Source organism: Neopsephotus bourkii, unplaced genomic scaffold, assembly GCF_033783945.1.
Source record: "Neopsephotus bourkii isolate Nb327-2 ecotype Australia unplaced genomic scaffold, CSIRO-AGI_Nbou_v1 NB_234, whole genome shotgun sequence".
In the NCBI taxonomy this organism is placed as follows: domain Eukaryota; kingdom Metazoa; phylum Chordata; class Aves; order Psittaciformes; family Psittacidae; genus Neopsephotus; species Neopsephotus bourkii.
The window spans coordinates 15,412,483-15,430,564 of record NW_026900744.1 but is presented as its reverse complement, the minus strand read 5'-3'; the positions used below and the strand labels follow the sequence as shown (position 1 = coordinate 15,430,564).

The 18,082-nt window shown below is 47.3% G+C and overlaps 1 protein-coding gene across 3 annotated transcripts in view; it reads right to left on the bottom strand.

Annotated features, from left to right (window-relative positions):
- The window catches only part of RXRG (retinoid X receptor gamma), a 38,256-nt gene extending 25,054 nt beyond the window's left edge, over window positions 1-13,202 (bottom strand). The window contains exon 1 of one of the 3 annotated variants that reach the window (XM_061345519.1): window positions 13,019-13,202. In XM_061345519.1, coding sequence (XP_061201503.1) covers window positions 13,019-13,112 — 94 coding nt within the window. In that variant the 5' untranslated portion in view covers window positions 13,113-13,202. Of the gene's footprint in view, window positions 1-626; window positions 726-1,031; window positions 1,069-13,018 lie in introns of those variants that run through there. The other 2 variants (XM_061345518.1, XM_061345523.1) reach the window with 2 other exon arrangements.
- Window positions 13,203-18,082: the final 4,880 nt, after the last annotated feature.

The window sequence follows — 18,082 nt, the reverse complement described above, 5'->3', positions numbered from 1 at the left end:
AGCCAGCATTTCAGCAGTGTGTTGGAATAACACCTCAAAGAATTCCCAGTACTACCCCACCAAGCCTTTTGGAACACTGGTCTCTGGAGCCAGACCCTAAACACGTGAAAGCCTCTCCCATTCTGCCACAGAACCAGAAATGTCAGAGGGTAAATAAGGTCCCTTATCCTTGCACATTGGATTGAACAAAGGAAACTCTAAACATCACCAAGAAACCCATCAGTCCCCCATCAAATTTCTGTTTAAAGGCAGAGGCATTCTTTGGTCATGCATGTGGCAACAGCATAAGCAAATAAAAAGGTTGCAGCCCTCATAACCTTAAAACTGCACATATATATTCCTCCTGATACTGCTTGAGCTAGAGAGTCTCTGAGAAGACTCACCGCCCATAGGGTATTGGTGTTAGAGCTAGAGCTCCCTTTACATGGCTACTGAAGTGCAATAGGGACTAAGAGGCTGAGTGCCCCATGAGCCAAAATGCCCATTGCCCTCCCTGCATGCCTGCAAAGGAGGACACATGGACACCAGGTGACATGCTCAGGGCCAAAGAGGAAGTCAGTAGCAGAGCGAGGACTTGAAACCAGGTTTCTCAGGGCCAACTGATGGACTGACCCAACCTCACCTACCTGCTGCAGGTTGACATTGGCCTGAGACAGAGCAAGTCACCAAAATCAAGGAGGCCCTATGATTCCCTACAGATGAAGAGGAAGGAATCTAATGCATCAGCCCTTCTCCACCCAGCCCTGCCCTTTCTTACTGCTGTCTCTTGTAAAGCAATAACTACAGACACCAGGCTAATGAAATTAGCCCCAGAGCCCCATCGGGCTAATGCAATTACCAGCAGCAGCATATTCAAACAGCAGAACCACAAACACACCTGCAGTAACACAGCCTGCCCTCTTTTTCGCAGGCTTTCCCCATCTCTACCTGAGCCCTACAGCTGCCACCCAATGTGGGTCCCCTCCCGAGGTTCTGGAGGGCATGGGCCACCATTCCCAGAACCAGTCTGCTTCAGGGAGGGCACTGCTTACCTTGCAGAAAGCACAATCCCATGCAGCCAAGAGCAGCCTCTGAGGGCAGATAATTCCCAGGCTGTTTGAACCCTGGGAGACCTTCAATTACCAGTACCATAATGAGGCCCTCAACCCTAATCAGAGGTGTCACCAAATCCTCTTACGCCTGCATAAGCACCTCCAGCAGCTTTGCTGGTTGCAGGACCCAGCTGCTCACTCCTCCAGAGAATTATCTCCCGAGGCAGGCACCAGTGATGGCACAAGCACATTTTGACACAGATGCAGGTGAGATGCTGCCAGGCATCAGTGCCAGATGACAAGGTGAGAGATACATGGGCAAGTCTTCTTCCCAGCCCAGAGGGCACCTGGAGATGCACTGGAATAGTTGTGAAATTGCTAGAAGAGATATCTTAATGCTGATGCTCCTTATCTGAGATGCAAAGAGCAGGTTTCTATCTGTCTATTTCTGAATATGTCATTTATACCATCAAGCCAAGCTCATTCTCTGGGATGCTCCAAGAAGCTTTTCAGCCACTATCTGCAGACGGCAGGTGACCCCGTCTCACTCTGCTCCTCTGTGCTGGCACTTATTCACGGGGCAACAGGCAGCTCCTTCTACACATCCGTTCTGACTCATGCTTTCTGCTTCAACAATGCACTTTTTAATACCCTGCGAGGGGCAAAAACAACAGGTCCACTATAGTGCTGAGATATCCTGAGGCAGAAAATCCATTCGGAGCCCAGCTAGAGAGAGTCAAGTCAATTAGACACTTTCTGGGGCGTCAAGCTGCCAACAATCCCAGCCTTTGTAACAGTGAAGAATCACTGCCTATGTGCTTCCCCGCAACTCCCCCTTGCCAGAGCAGAAAGGTCAGCAGTGGTAGCGTCATGGAAAAGCATGCAGCAAAGTATTCCTGGGAAGGTGGAACCAAAAAATAGTCATTTGAATCCTCTGGAAAATACTTTTTTTTTTTTGGTCAAAAGCATCCATTGCCTTGGGTTGGGTTCACATGGGAATAAGCAAACCCATAATACAGGAGATCTGTGCTACACCAGGTAGAGGTTTGGGAATGCATTGTATTGAGACACAATAGTTGAGTCAATCAACTGCTAGCTCAGAGTTTGGGAGCTCATCGCTCCCCCCCCTGTTTTCACACAAGTCATTCCAACTTTTTAGCTTAGATGGAATAAAGGTCATAGAGACAAAAAAGGAACCACAGTACTGAAAACTGGGAGAGTCACACATCCCTCTGCACTTGAAGGTAAGCCCCTGACTTCTCTTGTCAGTGGTGCAAGGTAGCAAACTTGCTATAAATCTGGGCTATAAAACCCATATTCCAGGTTGGATGAGGACACAATGAAGCCAGAATTTCTGTGAGTAAGTGCTAAAGACACTCAGATCCAAAGGCAGGTCTCTGACTTTATGTCCAGAGGAGATTTTTGTGAGAAATTAACACTCAGCTCTTAAAGTTAACCAGTGTGTCATTAATGTTCAGCAAGGAGTTTTCAAAGGACAGGTGAAGAAAACATTCACTTGATACCTCCTTGATACCACCCTGCAAGCAAACTTTCCAGAGTGTCAGAAGACCTACAGGTTGCCATTTCAATACAAGTCCCTCTTTAGCCCTGCTGTATACATGGTGTGAAGCTGAGATGTCTGCAAAATGCCTTGGAACAGCTAGGTTCAAAGAAAGTTACACCCAGAAGACCAAGATTTCTTCATCTTCTAAAAAAAAGAGTTCTCAGGGAAACCTTAGGATACACAGCTCCTGCAACTGCCACGATTTTGCCATTTTCCCACAACAACCATTTCTCAGAGGAAATATTTCAATAGAAGATTGTTCCTTGACCAGGTTAACCCTGCACTATTGCTTGCAGGGACAGATACTCTAAAAGAACCAAAATACCCACACCTTATTCACAAAAAAACCCTACTGATTTCAGGGCTTCTCTGACTACCCAGAAACAACCTCAGCGAAACTCAGTTCCTTCAGCTTTCTCTGCAGAAGTCATTTCAAAGAGCCTTTCTTTTTATTTATTTTCCTTCTGGATCCTGCTCTATTTGTCATTCTCTTTTGCTGGGAAACCTAGATTTCTGTGAGCACACTATATTCCTTGGAAAGGGCCTGAGTTGGATGGCACACAGATGACAGGGGACAGCTCAACCACATAAAGTATTTGCTGGGCCTTGCATTGGACCTTGCATGACAGCCACGAGAGCTCAGCACAGGGTCTGGAAAGTCTTGTTACAGCACTACTCTGCACAAGGCCACAAAGGCCTTTCACCTGCATCCTCCCATGGAAAATGCTACAGTCTGCTGTGTAGCTGGGGCTTTGCTGCTACTCTCACTTTGTGCATCCCCATGTTCATGCTTTTACATTTCTTCCTGCTTCAGCAAGTGCAAAACTCCAGAGACAACCTGTCAATCTCCATCACATTCAGCTGCCTTAGATGGTCTATTTATACCAGACAGGCAAACGCAGATATCTTGGAGTTCAAGGTAACGGGGGTTATTTCAGCTCTGAGTAGCACCTTTCTCAGGGGAGGAAGAACTGGAGGCATCCAACAGAAACAGCTTCACATCAGGACCTAGTACCAATACCTCCAGTGCTGAGGGCACAGTAGCCATCACCAGCCACAGCCCAGTCCCTGAGATCCCAGCCACAGTAGCCTGGCCCTGAAAGCTCAGAAGGCTGATCTCTGCCTTAACACACCACATCTCAGACCCCTCTGATCCTGCAAAGAGAGACAGGAGATCAGCACATATCTTTGGATTTCTAACCCATGTTCTCTCCAAGCCAGCAAGGTCACAACTTCAAGCTTCCTCACAGTGCATTTCTCCACTGAGCACTGTCTGCATCTGGCTGCATACTGTCACCTTAATGCCACAGCAAAGGCTCCGGCTTTCACTGAATTATTCCTGTCTCTCCAGCACTTTTACATTTACAATGCAATCTGCTCTCTGGCAGCCAGTGTATCTGACGCAGGAAAAATCCTGCCTTATCAAGTTGGCCCATTACTATTCCTTAAAGAGATCTGAAGCTGAAGGCATTTACACCAGTTAGCACTTTGCATCACATGGCCACAGAGCTTTTGATCTGGACCAAGGGCCCAAAAGTCACATCTACCATACTGCCTAGGCACAGCTTCGGTCAGCACTTCCCAAGCAGTCTTCATAGTTTAGTCCTTGCTCCAGTCAGCGAGACATTTTCTATAAGCCACAGGGGTATAGTGGGGCTGCTGCCTTTTCATAGGATGCTTGCAGCTTCTTAGGATCCAGGCAGCTCACCTGGATCCCACCTCCACTTCACTTCTGCAGACACCACTGCCTCATTAACCATTTTTTAGTAGATTTCAGCCTAGTAGATTTCAATAGATATGATTCCATTAGGCAAGAGAGAAAGGAAGGAAAATCCTAGCAGGAGAGCAGTAAGGGAAATCAAAATTACTGCTAAAACCGAAGTGTGTCTGCTTGAAAGATGGAGAGGTAGGTTTCTCAGTGCTTTGCTGTCCCTGATGCACAGATGTTAGGTGTTTCTGTAATGACATGATCTTCCTGGGGATGGCTCTCCTGAGCAATACCGAGTTTCAGGCAAGTCGTGAAACAAATATTCTAACCCAGCAACCCTGGACTAGCGCTATTAATACGGCAACCCTGCACACTGCAAGCCTCCAGCTCATACCTATAACACCTCTGAGTCACCAGGGGGTGGAAAACACGGAAAAAAAACCCCTAACAATAAACCAGACCACATTTTTGTGCAGAGACACTCCCCATGCTGCACAAACATACCTATACAGCCTCTCCACAAATACCAGACCCAGAGAAACAGCCTCGGCATGGCAACTGGAAGAAACGAAGCACTATGAAGTCTTGCTGCCCAAGCACAAGGTTCAAAATGCATTTAAGATGAACTGAAACACAAACATACCCCTCATTAATGAGCTGTAAAAAAACAAACAAACAGAAGAAGGGGGATACAAAGACTTCACCTCAGATCTCACTGCCTCTGGCTCCACTAGTGATTCAGCCAACTCCACTCTTTATATGTCCCCTAAGCCATGCAGACTTCCACTTCACAGAAAACCAGCAGGTTCATTTTGTGATCATCTCCTTATAGATGCACCCAGCATCAGTTCAAGACTCTGCCACCCTGGTTTGTTTGACATTCAGGGGACTGCACCATTTGTTTGCCTTTAATGGACAGTTACATCTCTCTCATCTTTTATAGCAGCTCTCCATCCCCTGGGACTCACTTTCCAGTGACAAATGAAGGGAGACTAACACAATGTTAAACTCAGCCAAAATATTCTCCCATGAGATCAGTTTCTCTTAGTGTTTCCCTACCAAAACTATTCAAAACCCTTCACCTCCCTGTGCAGCCTAGGGGCAGGTAAGGATCCAGCTACAGGGAACAGTGCTTTCCTCATCAATGCCCTCCACTGCCTTTCAAACAGATCACTTCTCAAAAGCCACATGCTCCCCTGTACCAAATGGAAAATCCACTGGTATATAAAGCCATGGGAGCATGAAAAAATTCCCTGTGTCCGAAAGAAAGGAACAGCTCTAGATCAAGGCAAGCACGGACCACACCACACGGAGCCAAGACAGCACAGCAGTGACGAGCAAGCACGTGAAGAATTTGCAGGAATGTGGAATGACATTTGCTGGCACTGTCAAATACCACCTCTCTGCCTACCCAGTAGAAAGGGAGAGAAAGAAGTGAGCACCTGCCCACATGTTTTGGCCCTGTCCTTTCGAGCCTCTGAGCAGAAGGAGCAGCCTCTGCACAGCAGAAGCAAAGACCTGGGATGATGTGGGCACAGCAATACATGTTTGAATACTGGCACTGTGCTGATGTACACTGACTTAAGTCAGCTTATTCAAGAAATCCCTGAAGATTCCAGGGCAGCTTCTCCAACATAGAGCTGTCTCCTCTGCTAACTAGACATAACCCAGTTGCAAAATTTGAGCCCAGTCCCTTTTCAGGTCTTAAACTTTCCAGACAGCAGCACAGCCCCAAAGACTAATCTATACCAGTAAATTCACCAACTCCAGGGTATGATCCAGCATCCTGCTGGCTAGTAACTCACTGCCTGGTATTGTCCATCCGATGGTGCCTGAGCGCAGTCTGGGAATCAGCACAGGTCAAGGATTGTTCCCGCAGGAAACTCTGGACATTTAAGAGCCAAGACATACATACACAGTGTCAGTCTTCCCTGGCTTATTTCATTAATAAGGTCTTTTAATCACAGCTATCTGCTAAATCCTGTGGTCCTGGAGCCTAAAGTCCAGGGCAGCAAAGACCCAACACTTCAAGGATCACAAAAATTGTGCAAGACACATCCCTCAGTGCCCTGAGTATTTCTTTGAATCCCCCTGGGCACCTGTGCCAGGTGGGAAAGCCTTCCAGGAAGACTGCTCCCCCAAGTATGGGCTACTTCAAGCTCTCACAAGCAGAGAGGATCCAGGAGATATGTTTACATGACATGCTTTGGCACACATAACCTCTAACCTAGGACGACACAGAAGCAAGGAAGATGAGTACTGATGAATTCAGGTGAAACAGAAGAGCTAAAAGAGTCAAAGGCCTCAGCTGACACCAATGGATAAAGCTCTCTGACAAAAATTTGCAATACCCAAGAGCTGTTCCATTTGCAGTACCCAAGAGCTGTTTCATTTCATCTTTCTGGCTGGAAACCCAGTTATTGGTGCAGACTGGCGCCCAGAATCCTGAGCAAGCAGACCCAAACCCAGCATCTTTCTCCAGGCTCTCCACTTTTCCCAGTCGTCCAGGAAGGTGCACCTTTCTGTGCATTCCTATCACCTCCAGACAAGAATCTCCTAAAACCTCCCCATCATCTGTAACCCTCCTCCGAGAAAAGCCTTGCTCATGTCTCTCCTGAGCACCTTGCACAGCCGCCCCCTTGGAGAAGCTTCATTCCCGGCCTTTGTAACAAGTCAGCAATAAGAAAAAGGTCATTTGCATCCATCACAATGTATATGCAGTGAACATGGCGAGGACTGCCAGAGAACAACAGCGCACGGGCCAGCCAGTGCTCTGCGGGGATGTTTGCGCAAATGTCGCTACCGATTTTGGGGGCAGCTGGTCTTGGACCTGCACAGTTATCACTGATGGAAAATGCTGAACAGTTCAGGGCAGAGGCTGCCAGGAGGTACCTGCTGGAGGGAGGACACTCAAGCACACCCTGCTCCTACTTCCCCTGTAAGCATTCACCATTTGCAAGATGGACCTTTGGCCTGGCTCTACCTGGCTGCTTTTTACACCCATGGGATGCTCTTACCCAGGCTACACAGCTCTGGCCTACCCCAAGTCCAAGTCCCAGCCTACACACAGGGGGAAAAAAATAAAAATTAAAAAAAAAATCACAGACATAGACTCAACCCCCAACATCACTTTTTTTTGGCCTGAAGAAGAAGGCAACAAGGATGTAAGGATGCTTGATGCAAGATGTGAGATGTGATCACTCCTTGCCATCCCAGGTTCTAAAGGGCTTTTGGCTCCCCATCCACCTGCTCCATCCCCAGCTGAGCAAGCTCAGCCACCCCCAGGGCACCTGCAGCTCTTTGCGTGCAGCCACAGACAGATGTCTCCATAGCCAGCACATCAGCCCTCCCCACGGGCTGACTCTCTGCACGAGCTATCTGTCAGGGCAGGGATCATCGCCCCGCTCAGAAACAGGGCTGAGCTCTTTCCTGCTCCCTCCTCACCATGGGTCAGCAGGGCTCAGATCCACGTGTGATGTGGGGAGAAGGCTGGCCAAGGCTGCCAAGTGGGACAGGCAGTTTTGCATCTCAAGTGCCCAAGGTGCAACTGTGGAGAAGTCTGTGCTGCCCGGGTGGTGACTTGCCAGGGGACAGGTCCACAAATGCACCCCATTCTCCCTCAGCAGGGCTCAGGGCCCTGTTTCCCCACCCACAGCATTTGGAGGGGGAAACATTCACTGTATTCTGTGGCTATATAACCCTAAGAAAACCCATCCTAAAGGATGTGTCAGGCCCAGCCTTCCTGCAAGCTGCCATCCCACAAATACAACCCCACTGCCTGGCTTGAAAACCTTCCCCGAGCACCCTGCTGTCCCCCTCCTCGCTTTGTGTATGCCTTTAACAGTTTGCCGGATTACCCATTGCAACAAAAATAACAAAGCTACAAAAGAAAGGGGGAAACAAACGCCATATTCTGCTGCAATTAGTGCTAAACAGGGGAAAGGGCAGCAGGGAATGAATGGACAATGGGGAGAGCAGGGACACGGCAGTCCGGACCCAGCAGGCTGGGCACGAACTGTCCTCATGAGGCCGGGTCTGAGCCAGGGAGCAAGCGAGTTGTATGTAAGGAAATGCAGGAAGATGAAAAGGAGTATTTAAACAAGCACCGGGCAGTCCCCACAGGGCCTCCCTGTCTGCTTGGCTTCATCAGTGTCCGGGGAAGAGCAGCCCCTGCTTTCCCCCCCTCACCAAGTCCTTTCAGGTGGTGGGGGGACTGGCAAACTGTGGTGTGGTCTGCTTAGAAAGGAAGGAATCCATTAATCTCCCTGGTAATTACTGCCACATATGGATTTGCACAATTACACTTTGTTAATTGGTTATTACAGGCAAACCAGACTGATTGTGCAGAACGGCTGGGCTTTAACTCCTTCACTGCCCCCAGGGCCAGCCTGACACAGAGGCAGCCTTCCTCCCAAAACACTGCTGTATCCTCCTGTAACCTTGCTGGATCTTATGCCAACGACCAGAAAGTATGGCCCCAGCTCTTAGCCCAAGCCATCTTTCCTCTGATGCCTTTCTTTTAGCTGGGGATCCCAAGGAGATAGACCCAATCACAAGGGGAAAAGAGTGAGTCTGCACCTCAAAACAGCCAAACTCCCTAGCTGATTTCATTTGCTCTGGGTTGCAGCAGACACATCACACACTCCCCAGGGCACTGAGGGACTGCAAACTCAGATCTTGTTTGTTTTTAGGAGACCCAGATTGCTTGTGCACTTCAACTTCATGCCCTCAAGCCCAGCAGGGTTGGTGCCAACGAGAGGAGAATCCACCCCCAAGTCTCCCTCAGTCTCCGATTAGAGACTAGATTTGCAGTGTAATGATTCTCTTCTTCAAAGCACTGAAAACAGATGCTTTACTATAGTAATAAATATACATATAAATACAGTAATGTAACTCATGCAAAAAATTATAGCTAAAGCCCTTGTAAAAATCAGACAGCATAGGGCTTCTGACAGTTGGGTGTGGAGGCAGCCTGGCCTCCTCACACCACAGCTAACACCTCTGACACCCCTCACAGGAAATGGGCTATCCAGGACCTGGCCCCAAAATGTCTTGTTCAGGATCCAACAAAATTTCTGGAAAAAGCGCAGAAGAGGCAAGCCAAGGTGAGAGCAATTTCTGCCAGAATCATGTCAAAGGCTTCCTATTGAAAAGCCATGACAAGAAAGCACTGCAGAAAACCAACAGGGAGGAGGGCCCATCTGAGGACAGAGCTGTGCTCAGCAGCCACCAACTCAAGGCCAGAGCAGGCATTGATATCTTGGTGTGTCAGAGCCACCATAGTGCTACTTGCTTTTTTCAGGCGCATGCCTATGTGATGCAGGGCACAGCAATGCACTGCTCCACCATATTGCCTCCCCCCCCCAACTGATCCTGGAACATTCAGGTTTGCTCTCATTTATTGCATTACTGCAGTTTCCTGGAGATTTCCCCTCTGCCATTACTGTCACATGTGGATGAACCTTGAGTTATCACCCTGCCCTCCATCCTCCCCCCTTCTCAAGGGCAGCCCAGCACACCTCCCTAGAGAGGCACCTCCTGCTTAGCAGTAGGCTATTGCTCAGCACACGTAAGAGACTTACAGGAAGAGCAGAACATCACATACCTAGTGATGACTTTCAGCTCAACTCCTGAAACGCCCCAGTAAGCGACTTCTCTACAGCAAGAGAAGATACTTCTAACTCCAAACCCCCCTCTAGCTTCACTCTTGAGTAAAAAAGCCCTTGGGCAGCTCGACTTGGGTTTTCAGCTGAAGTGTAGAACAAGAGGAGACTAAAAACACTTTCAAAGAACAACCCCCACCCTTTTCACTACTGCTGTCACTGCAATAATGCCTACTACAGCACTCTAGGTCTAGCCTAGGAGAAAACCCCTTATCAGCTAATCTAAGGGCTTTTACTATCTCCTCTGTGCTGGAAGGAGTAATCCCAGCAAGAAAGTCTTATCCCTAGAATGTCACTGGAGTTACACAAAAATTGCAGTAGAATTTGTTCCTGCTGTTTCAGTCACCTCTGATTTGCCAGCTCCCTGACTTCAGTGAAGAAGTTTCTTTCTCCTGCAAAAGCCTCCTCCAAGTACCCTGTCTGAAGGGGGCCATCTCATCCATGGTAAAGGCAGCTTCTCCCAGCTCCCTGCAAGTGTTTCAGGTGTGCGTGAGCTTGTCTTTGAAGAACAGAAAGGCAGGCCAGCCCTGCACCCATGAAAGGTTGCTGAGCTCTCCCGTAAACCAATTGCCTCGGCAAAGTTCAGAATAAATTTTCAGATCTGTCAAAGGGAAGATCGGGCAGAACCTGCAACCATGCTTAAAAAGGTCAGCTGGGAAAAGTCAGGATGCGAAGGATGCTCTCTTTATTGACAGATGCAGAGTGGAGGGGTCTAACCTGTGAGTACCTGCAAGCTGATTTTGGCAGCACATGCTAGACTTCAACTCTGGGCTCTGTTGGCTACAGCTGGTGACAAATCCTTTGCAGATCACTGCCAGACAACAAACAGAGTTTGGGGACTAGGACTGAAACTCAGTCTGAGGCTGAACCCCAGGCAGAGATCTTATGCAGACTTCCTTCATCCTGAGCCTGGTGGGATGGATTCCTTTCTGGTTCTCATGACCCAGATCGTCTTTTTAGATCTCTGAGACTGGAACAAAATTTTGTCTCTGTCCTTTACTTACATACACACGTATCTGTCCAGGTTCCTGTAAGAAACAGAGCTGTGAGCATCCAGGCATTTGCTGGAGTTTCTCATGTACAAAGCGAGTCACCCCAGTAAAAAGCTAGAGAGTCTTCCAGAACTGATGGAGTTAGACCCTGGGAGCACTTTAGAGTCAGGTGTTTTGAGGGTTTGGAGTACTTACAAAAAGAAAAAAAAAAAAAAAAATTTGAAACTTACAATGTGTCGTGGTTTAAGTCCAGTCAGTAACTCAGAACCACGTAGTCACTCGCTCACTCCCCCCTTCATCCCCCCTGCTCCCAAAGGGATGGGGAGGAGAATCAAAAGAATGTAACTCCCACAGGTTGAGATAAGAACACTCCAGTAACTAAGGTATAACACAAACCACTACTGCTACCACCTATAATAATAATGATAAGGGAAATAACAAGGGAAGAGAATACAACCGCTCACCACCTGCCAACTAACACCCAGCAGGATCCGAGCACTGATCTGGGCCTTCCAGGTAACTGCCCCCAGTTTATATAGTGGGCACGATGTGCTGTGGTATGGAATACCTCTTTGGTTGGTTTGGGTCAGGTGCCCTGTCTCTGCTTCCTCCCAGCTTCTGCTCCTCCCTGGCAGAGCATGAGGCTCAGAAAGTCCTTGGTCAGATTAAACATTACTGAGCAGCAACTAAAACCATCAGCATTATCAGCACTGTTCCCAGGCTGAAAGTCAAAAACACAGCACTGCACCAGCTGCTGAGAAGGAGTAAAACAACTGCTACTGCTGAACCCAGGACACAATGATACCTCCATGTCCCAGTTATGACATGGGTTCTGCCAACACAGAGCTGTACTAGCCATGGTCTGTGCAGCAGATGGAAGGGACACAGAAGAAGAAAGCAACTTTACTGCAAGGCCAAGTGCTTACATACTGCCTGCTACCTTATCAGCTGCCTACCTGTTTGCACCCAGTTAACATCTCCTGGGCTTCTGGGAGCAATCCCTGCCCTCTCTACAGTCTCTCCAGCCCTCTGATCTGCTCAAGACAGCTGGGTTTCAACTCCCAGGGCTTGACCCCTGGTGCAAAAGTTACTTTGCATCCAACGGGAGCAATTCCAGTGTTGTGCCACTGGTTTACCTGATATACAGGAATCAGACAAATCGTGTATCAGCTGATACGCATCAAACTTTATATAGGTGTGGATATGTGACATATTTACTAAGAAAGCAGCAGGAGAAGCTGCTGCTTAAAACTTTGTGTGACTTGGAAATATAAAAAGGTAAATATATTCCTTTTTATCACAATATTTCATACATATATGCTCATATGCAACAGAGGTAGCAAAACACTGGCACAGGTCAAAACACAAACTAGGTCCAAACAGATCTGAAATCAGACAATTATAGCATTTTCCCACTGGAATTCTCTCACTCTGTACATACACACACATATTAAATATATTTGACAAAATTGTATTTACCCAGGGAGAGGTTTTGGAGGAACACTGCTTTTAAAAAGTATTATTCCCATGGAAAATTATTGACTAGCTTTACATGTATCTTCCACTGCCTTTTATTAGCTTTTATTAGCTGATCCCCAGAACACCTTTAGTATACGCCATCACAACTCCCACCCATAAATACAATATCCCTTTCCACACTCTGAACACTTTTCTTTCCCTCTATTTCAGGAGGAAAGCACAGACTCATAGAAAACAGGTCTGGAAGAGACCTGTCAAGCTCATCTTGGCTGTCTTCCTGCCCCAAATCAAATCAGAGACAAAGCTGCCACTCCTTTGAAATAGCTTTTCCCAGTGTTTAAACTGAACTTTCTCTCCTGCAATGGAGAGTACAGCACAGTGCTACACTCCCATAAAGGCTCTGTTCAGCCGGAACCTATTCCCATAGCAGTAGCATGCCCAGCAGGCTGGGCAACCACTCTGGCTCTTGGCAATGGGCACAGTGGTGTCTGCCACCCCTCTGTGCAGCTGCCTGGCCTGCAGCTGAGCCCGCACTGCTGCTCAGCACTGCCAATCTGCACAGGGTCAGGGAAAGGACTTACAGAAGTGAGGGAAGGAGCCCGTCTCCAGGGAGTAAGACGGTGTGCCCGGCTGCATTTCCAACCTGTGTCCTGTCTCTTCAGCAGACTCAACCATGAAGGGCTGTTTGGGATCGGGTGCCTCAGCCCTGCTGGCCTGTTGAAGGAAGAAATGACTGTTTACATGTTACAAAGAAGCATCCTCTCAATCTGCCCTAAGTTACAAATTTACCTCCCAGACCTTGACCGGGGCTGGGGTTTCCTGTGTTTGCTGTTTGGGCTCCTGTCTCTTTGGAAAGCGGGAGATGTTGCAATGCCGAGGGGAAGGGCTGGCTGCACAGGCTGTCTGGGAAAGGCCCTGCAAGGCAAAGGAGTTGGTCTGAAATGCCTGTGCTGGAAAGTGTCTTCTGGAAGTGATTTCTTATCTAATTCCAGCTCCTAAAGGCATTAAACCAAGCAAACAACTGACCTCCTGTCTGAACATCAATTTTAGATCTGCTTTCCTCCTTCTCTGTGACAGTTGGTCTTTCTTCTCTCATCTGCAAGCCTATCCACACTATTTGATAACAAACTTTGCTATCAAGAAGGTGGTAGTGTTAGCCACATCACCACTGGATTCCAGCAGAGACCACTGCTGGAATTTTGCCTCACTGAAGCTGAGTGAGGACTGTGGGGCAGGTGGCAAGGGAGCAATGTCCTTTATGCATTCCTGAGCAGCATCACTAGTGCTTGCAGATGACCTGGACAGACCCATGTCTCTAGAAGGCTTTCAGAAGACACACAGCTAGTGCTGTGACCAATTTTTCTTGTGCTGAAGTTAGAGCCTCTGACTTTGCTCCTGAGCTTCTTTATCTCTGTTACACTCTCAAACCGTGCATGGGTGTCTGCTTGTACCTTCTCTCCATGGCTGAATTTTGCCAGTCCTGATGGAGGATAACTACAAGCAAATGACATTCCTCCCCCCAGTCTGCACTGATAATCTCAGGATCTTGTCTCCTCTGTGTTCCCCTTCAGGCTGTGTCAACATCGTCGGGGTTGTGGAGGGCAGGATTGCTCTGACTTCTCTGTCCCATCTGGAACATTGTGTGCTGCCCAGCCCAGCTGCACAAAGAATATTGCTCTGGGATGCGAGTCAGACCTGCTAGGGGTTTTTAACTGCCTCCCTCTCCCAGATTACTCTACATTTACAACAACAAAACATGCAGGTCCCAGGGTGGAGTGATCGCAAGACTTCTTCCAGAGACTTTTAGAAATTGGAGCCTTTGCATTGCTGTAATCCCCTCAGATCAGAAGACAGAGCATTGCTAAAGCCAAAGCGAGCCCCACAGCCCCTTCCACATCAGTACCAACTGCCGGGACATCTACCACCAGAGAAACAGCCACAGGGCTAACAATGGTGCTGAACTGCCAGTTTGGTTTTTCTTGCACTTTCAGGAAATTCTTGAACAGCAATTGCAACAAATACCTCAAATTCAAGTTTTCATGGAGCTGAAACCCTGCAGGGTAGTCTGGATTGGAACCAGGAGGTGAGAAAAGAGACATGGAAAGATACCCTGTGGCATCAACTCTGGGCCTCTTTAGGAGCCACAGAACTACAGCATGCTCTGTCTGCTGTCTCTTCTCCCCACGAGTATTGCCCCTCTTACATCCTTACACTGCCATGGGCAAGATGGATCCAAACTCTTCCTTTTTTTCTGTTTTTACCCAGGAAGGGCTGTCTACCAGTCAGATCCGTAGTCAGGGACACCAGAGCCTCTCAAGCCTGCCATTGACCTTTCTGATCCACTCAGGTTCGCCTCCCCATTTCCCACAGGCAGCAAGATTTCTGTGCCATGAACTGTGGTGCTTGGATCCCGCTTGCTATCCCTTTCCCTTTCTCAGACCTAACATACCGCAGCAGCTGCCAGAGCATGGAACCACTCCAGAAACAAATCTCCAGTGTTAGGTGGCATGGCTTTAATTACAGGACAGGAACCAGAAGAAGGGCTATGAAAAACTGCTCTTTCAAAACCTTAAACCTCCACTCAAAGCACTTTGTGTGGCTGCAAGCAGAAGTAGCAGGACATGAACTGTGCAAGCACACAAAGGAGCCAAATCAGTGTTCTGTTGATAGAGTCTAGCAAAATAAGGTAATGATGGACAGGACTGCAGGTTTTCATATGTGAGGGAAGGATTTACAGTAATACCAAAGGAATTATTTCAGCCCCGCAGTGACAATACCCACCCACTTCCTTATTATTTCATATTGATCTTTCCCTAAATACATGTGGCTGGAGGAAATGATGCATAAATTACTAACAAGTTAATTTCTTGCTCCAACACAGACTCACAACAGCCCTTTGAAGGGGAACCAGGAAAGACAATGTGTGAAAGGATAAAGGCAATGAGACAAGCTTGGATGTAATAATCCCATGTGAATGATTATTGCTGCAACTAATGTAATCTAATAATGAAGAATTTACTCCAGATGTCCCCCTGAATATGGCAGGCAGACTTGGGATTCAGCAGTGGATCCATTTCTAAGGAAACCTTGTTAGGAGGAAAAAAAATGCTGTTGTCTGTTCATCAAATGAGAGGCTGTAGACTTCTATAGCCAAAGCTTCCTGGGAGTGTGCTCATTAATGACTGATCGACAATTTGTTTTCTGGTGAAGTTTATGTATTTGAGTTTGGCCTATAAAGCTCCGAACAGTCTAGGAGAAGTCCATTCCAGAAGCTGGCCCTTTCCCCAAGCCAGAGCTGCCACCATGATTTTCCATTTATCTCCCTGGGAGGGAGAGAGCTGCTGGGAAGAGCATTCTTGAGGACAGGTAAATTAAGAGTAGAGAATCACCTTCTTTTATTTATTCTGAACTTGCATCCCTTCAGCTCCCACAAGAATATCCTAGACCAGATTTCCATCCCCATCTTGGGCATCCCTTACACCCCCTTCTTTCTCATAAGCTGCAGCGTACTGGGGACACCATGCAGCAGGAAAAAGGAAAACAGAGCACTCTGCACCAGAGGAATATCTTGGGTGTACCCAGACTGCTTCAAAATGAGATTGGCTTCACCTTGGCTCATGCCATTTAAGAGCCCATTTTGCAGCAGGCAGATTGAGCACAGGCCCAGCAGAGTACTGCTGGCCATCCAGGTCTTTATAAGGACCTGAATCAGATCAATTTTTTTGCCCAAGGAGCAGACCAGAGTTGGGATAATATTTTACTTCAGATGCAGCACTGAACTAATGCTCTTCTAGCCCAGAAATGGTAATGGCACTAACAATAGTCATTGATTTCCATGGCATGTTCGGCAATCAGCCAAACCAGACACACGACATCAGCAGTTCTTCTTCATTCAAACCCACATATAAGCTAAGTGTAAAAACAGGCACAAAATATGCTTTTCTCTCTCTCCTTGCTTCTGCTATATATTCGTCACCTCTTTGAAGGTATTTCATACAGGCATTCCAAATACCTATCCTAGTCACATTTTGGGGTTTGAACTGCTGTTCCCAATTTCTCCCTGTTAACCACTGCTATTTCAGTAGCTCTGATGGAAAGAAGGGGAAAGAGACTATTTATCAAGATCCAGACCCACTAAAAAACAAACTACTACATTCAACCTGAAGTGTTTGTTCAAGCCCCATTAACTTAGTGGGAACTTAGCATCTTGTTCATTTGTTGCTTTTGCACAAGGCCCAGAGACCTCCACAGTGAATCTGTGTTACTCCAGTATTGAGTCATGAGGACTGTATGAACATGGTACAATTGTGTCAAAATCACAGGGACAGTACTTCTCCCATGATCCTCCTTTGTCAGCTAGTTTGATAGCGTAGGATGCTTGGTCTATGTTGAAACCTAATTCACCGTGTGCTGCTGTTCTAACAGGCACAGAGCTGCTCCAAAGGACTTTGCAAACAATAATACAAACATAGTTGCACTTAGGACTTGCAAATCCTGATTTTAGCCAGTCTGTATGTCAGACGTCACCATGCCTAGAAATGACTTACAAACAGGACCAAAGATCAGGCCTAATTTTAGTAAGCCTTTGGGCTCTGCATCCCCTGACTGTGCTTGCTTTGATGAAACATGATCATAGGATGAAAGAAAGCAAAAACCCAGCTGGCACCTGCTGGGAGGGCAGGGAGAGAGAATCTGGCAGACAGGAGGTTCCTACCGAGATTTCCAACACTACTACACGTCTGTTTTGCATTTTGGGCAGCATGGTAAATCCAAAGGTGATAAATATTTGGCTTGGCTGGCCAGGCAAGATGTGCCCACATCAGATACTGCACTCTCCCTCCTCACTCAGTAGCATCTCTGCATCTCTCAAGACAGCTCCTTCTGCTGTGCTTCAAGTCTCCAGCCCCTGAGCTTCAGAGAGTATCCAGGCTCTGCTGGAGTGAAACACATATGTAGGAATAGCTGCTTCCTTACAAAGAGCAGGCTGGTCAGCTGCAGTGCTCTATACCAAGCATCTGGACAACCAATTTCAAATTTCAGTTTGCAGCACAACACAAGAGTTGTTGTTAGAGGATATAATTTCTGAACCTCAGGAACCTTTGAGGTATCTGTAGTATTTTTAAGACAACAGCTTTATTTACAATTCAGTGCCATGAAAAGACAATGTTTAACTAAACTGGGAGTGACTTTGTTTTCCAAATACTTTCAGTGAGGAAGAGTGACTCTGAAGTGAAAAAAAACTTGTTGTCTGACTATCAAAGGAAGTTAGTAAAGATTCTTTATTACCCTTTCTCTTGCTCTGAAGTCCTGGAAAAAGGACTAAAGCCCAGTTGTGCTCTTTAACCAAAGAGTGCATAGAGTATTCTCTTTTTACTAGTCAGGATACAATTTCTTTCTATAAATATCTAGTGGTTTACTGTGCCGTTGAATGTGCAGGTGAACTGGCTCAATGCATTTATCAACTGGCCACCTGCAGCCTGAATGACTCATTGCCCCTGCAGCAGCAATCACCAAGTAACATTCCCTGATGGAGGACAGGCAGACAAGTCAGACCGCTAGGTTGTAATAACCCTTGCTAGCGTTCAAAACTGATTCTTCAGCCCCACTCTCTCCCTGGAGGCCTGCAGCCTCTTTGGAGGGGTGGG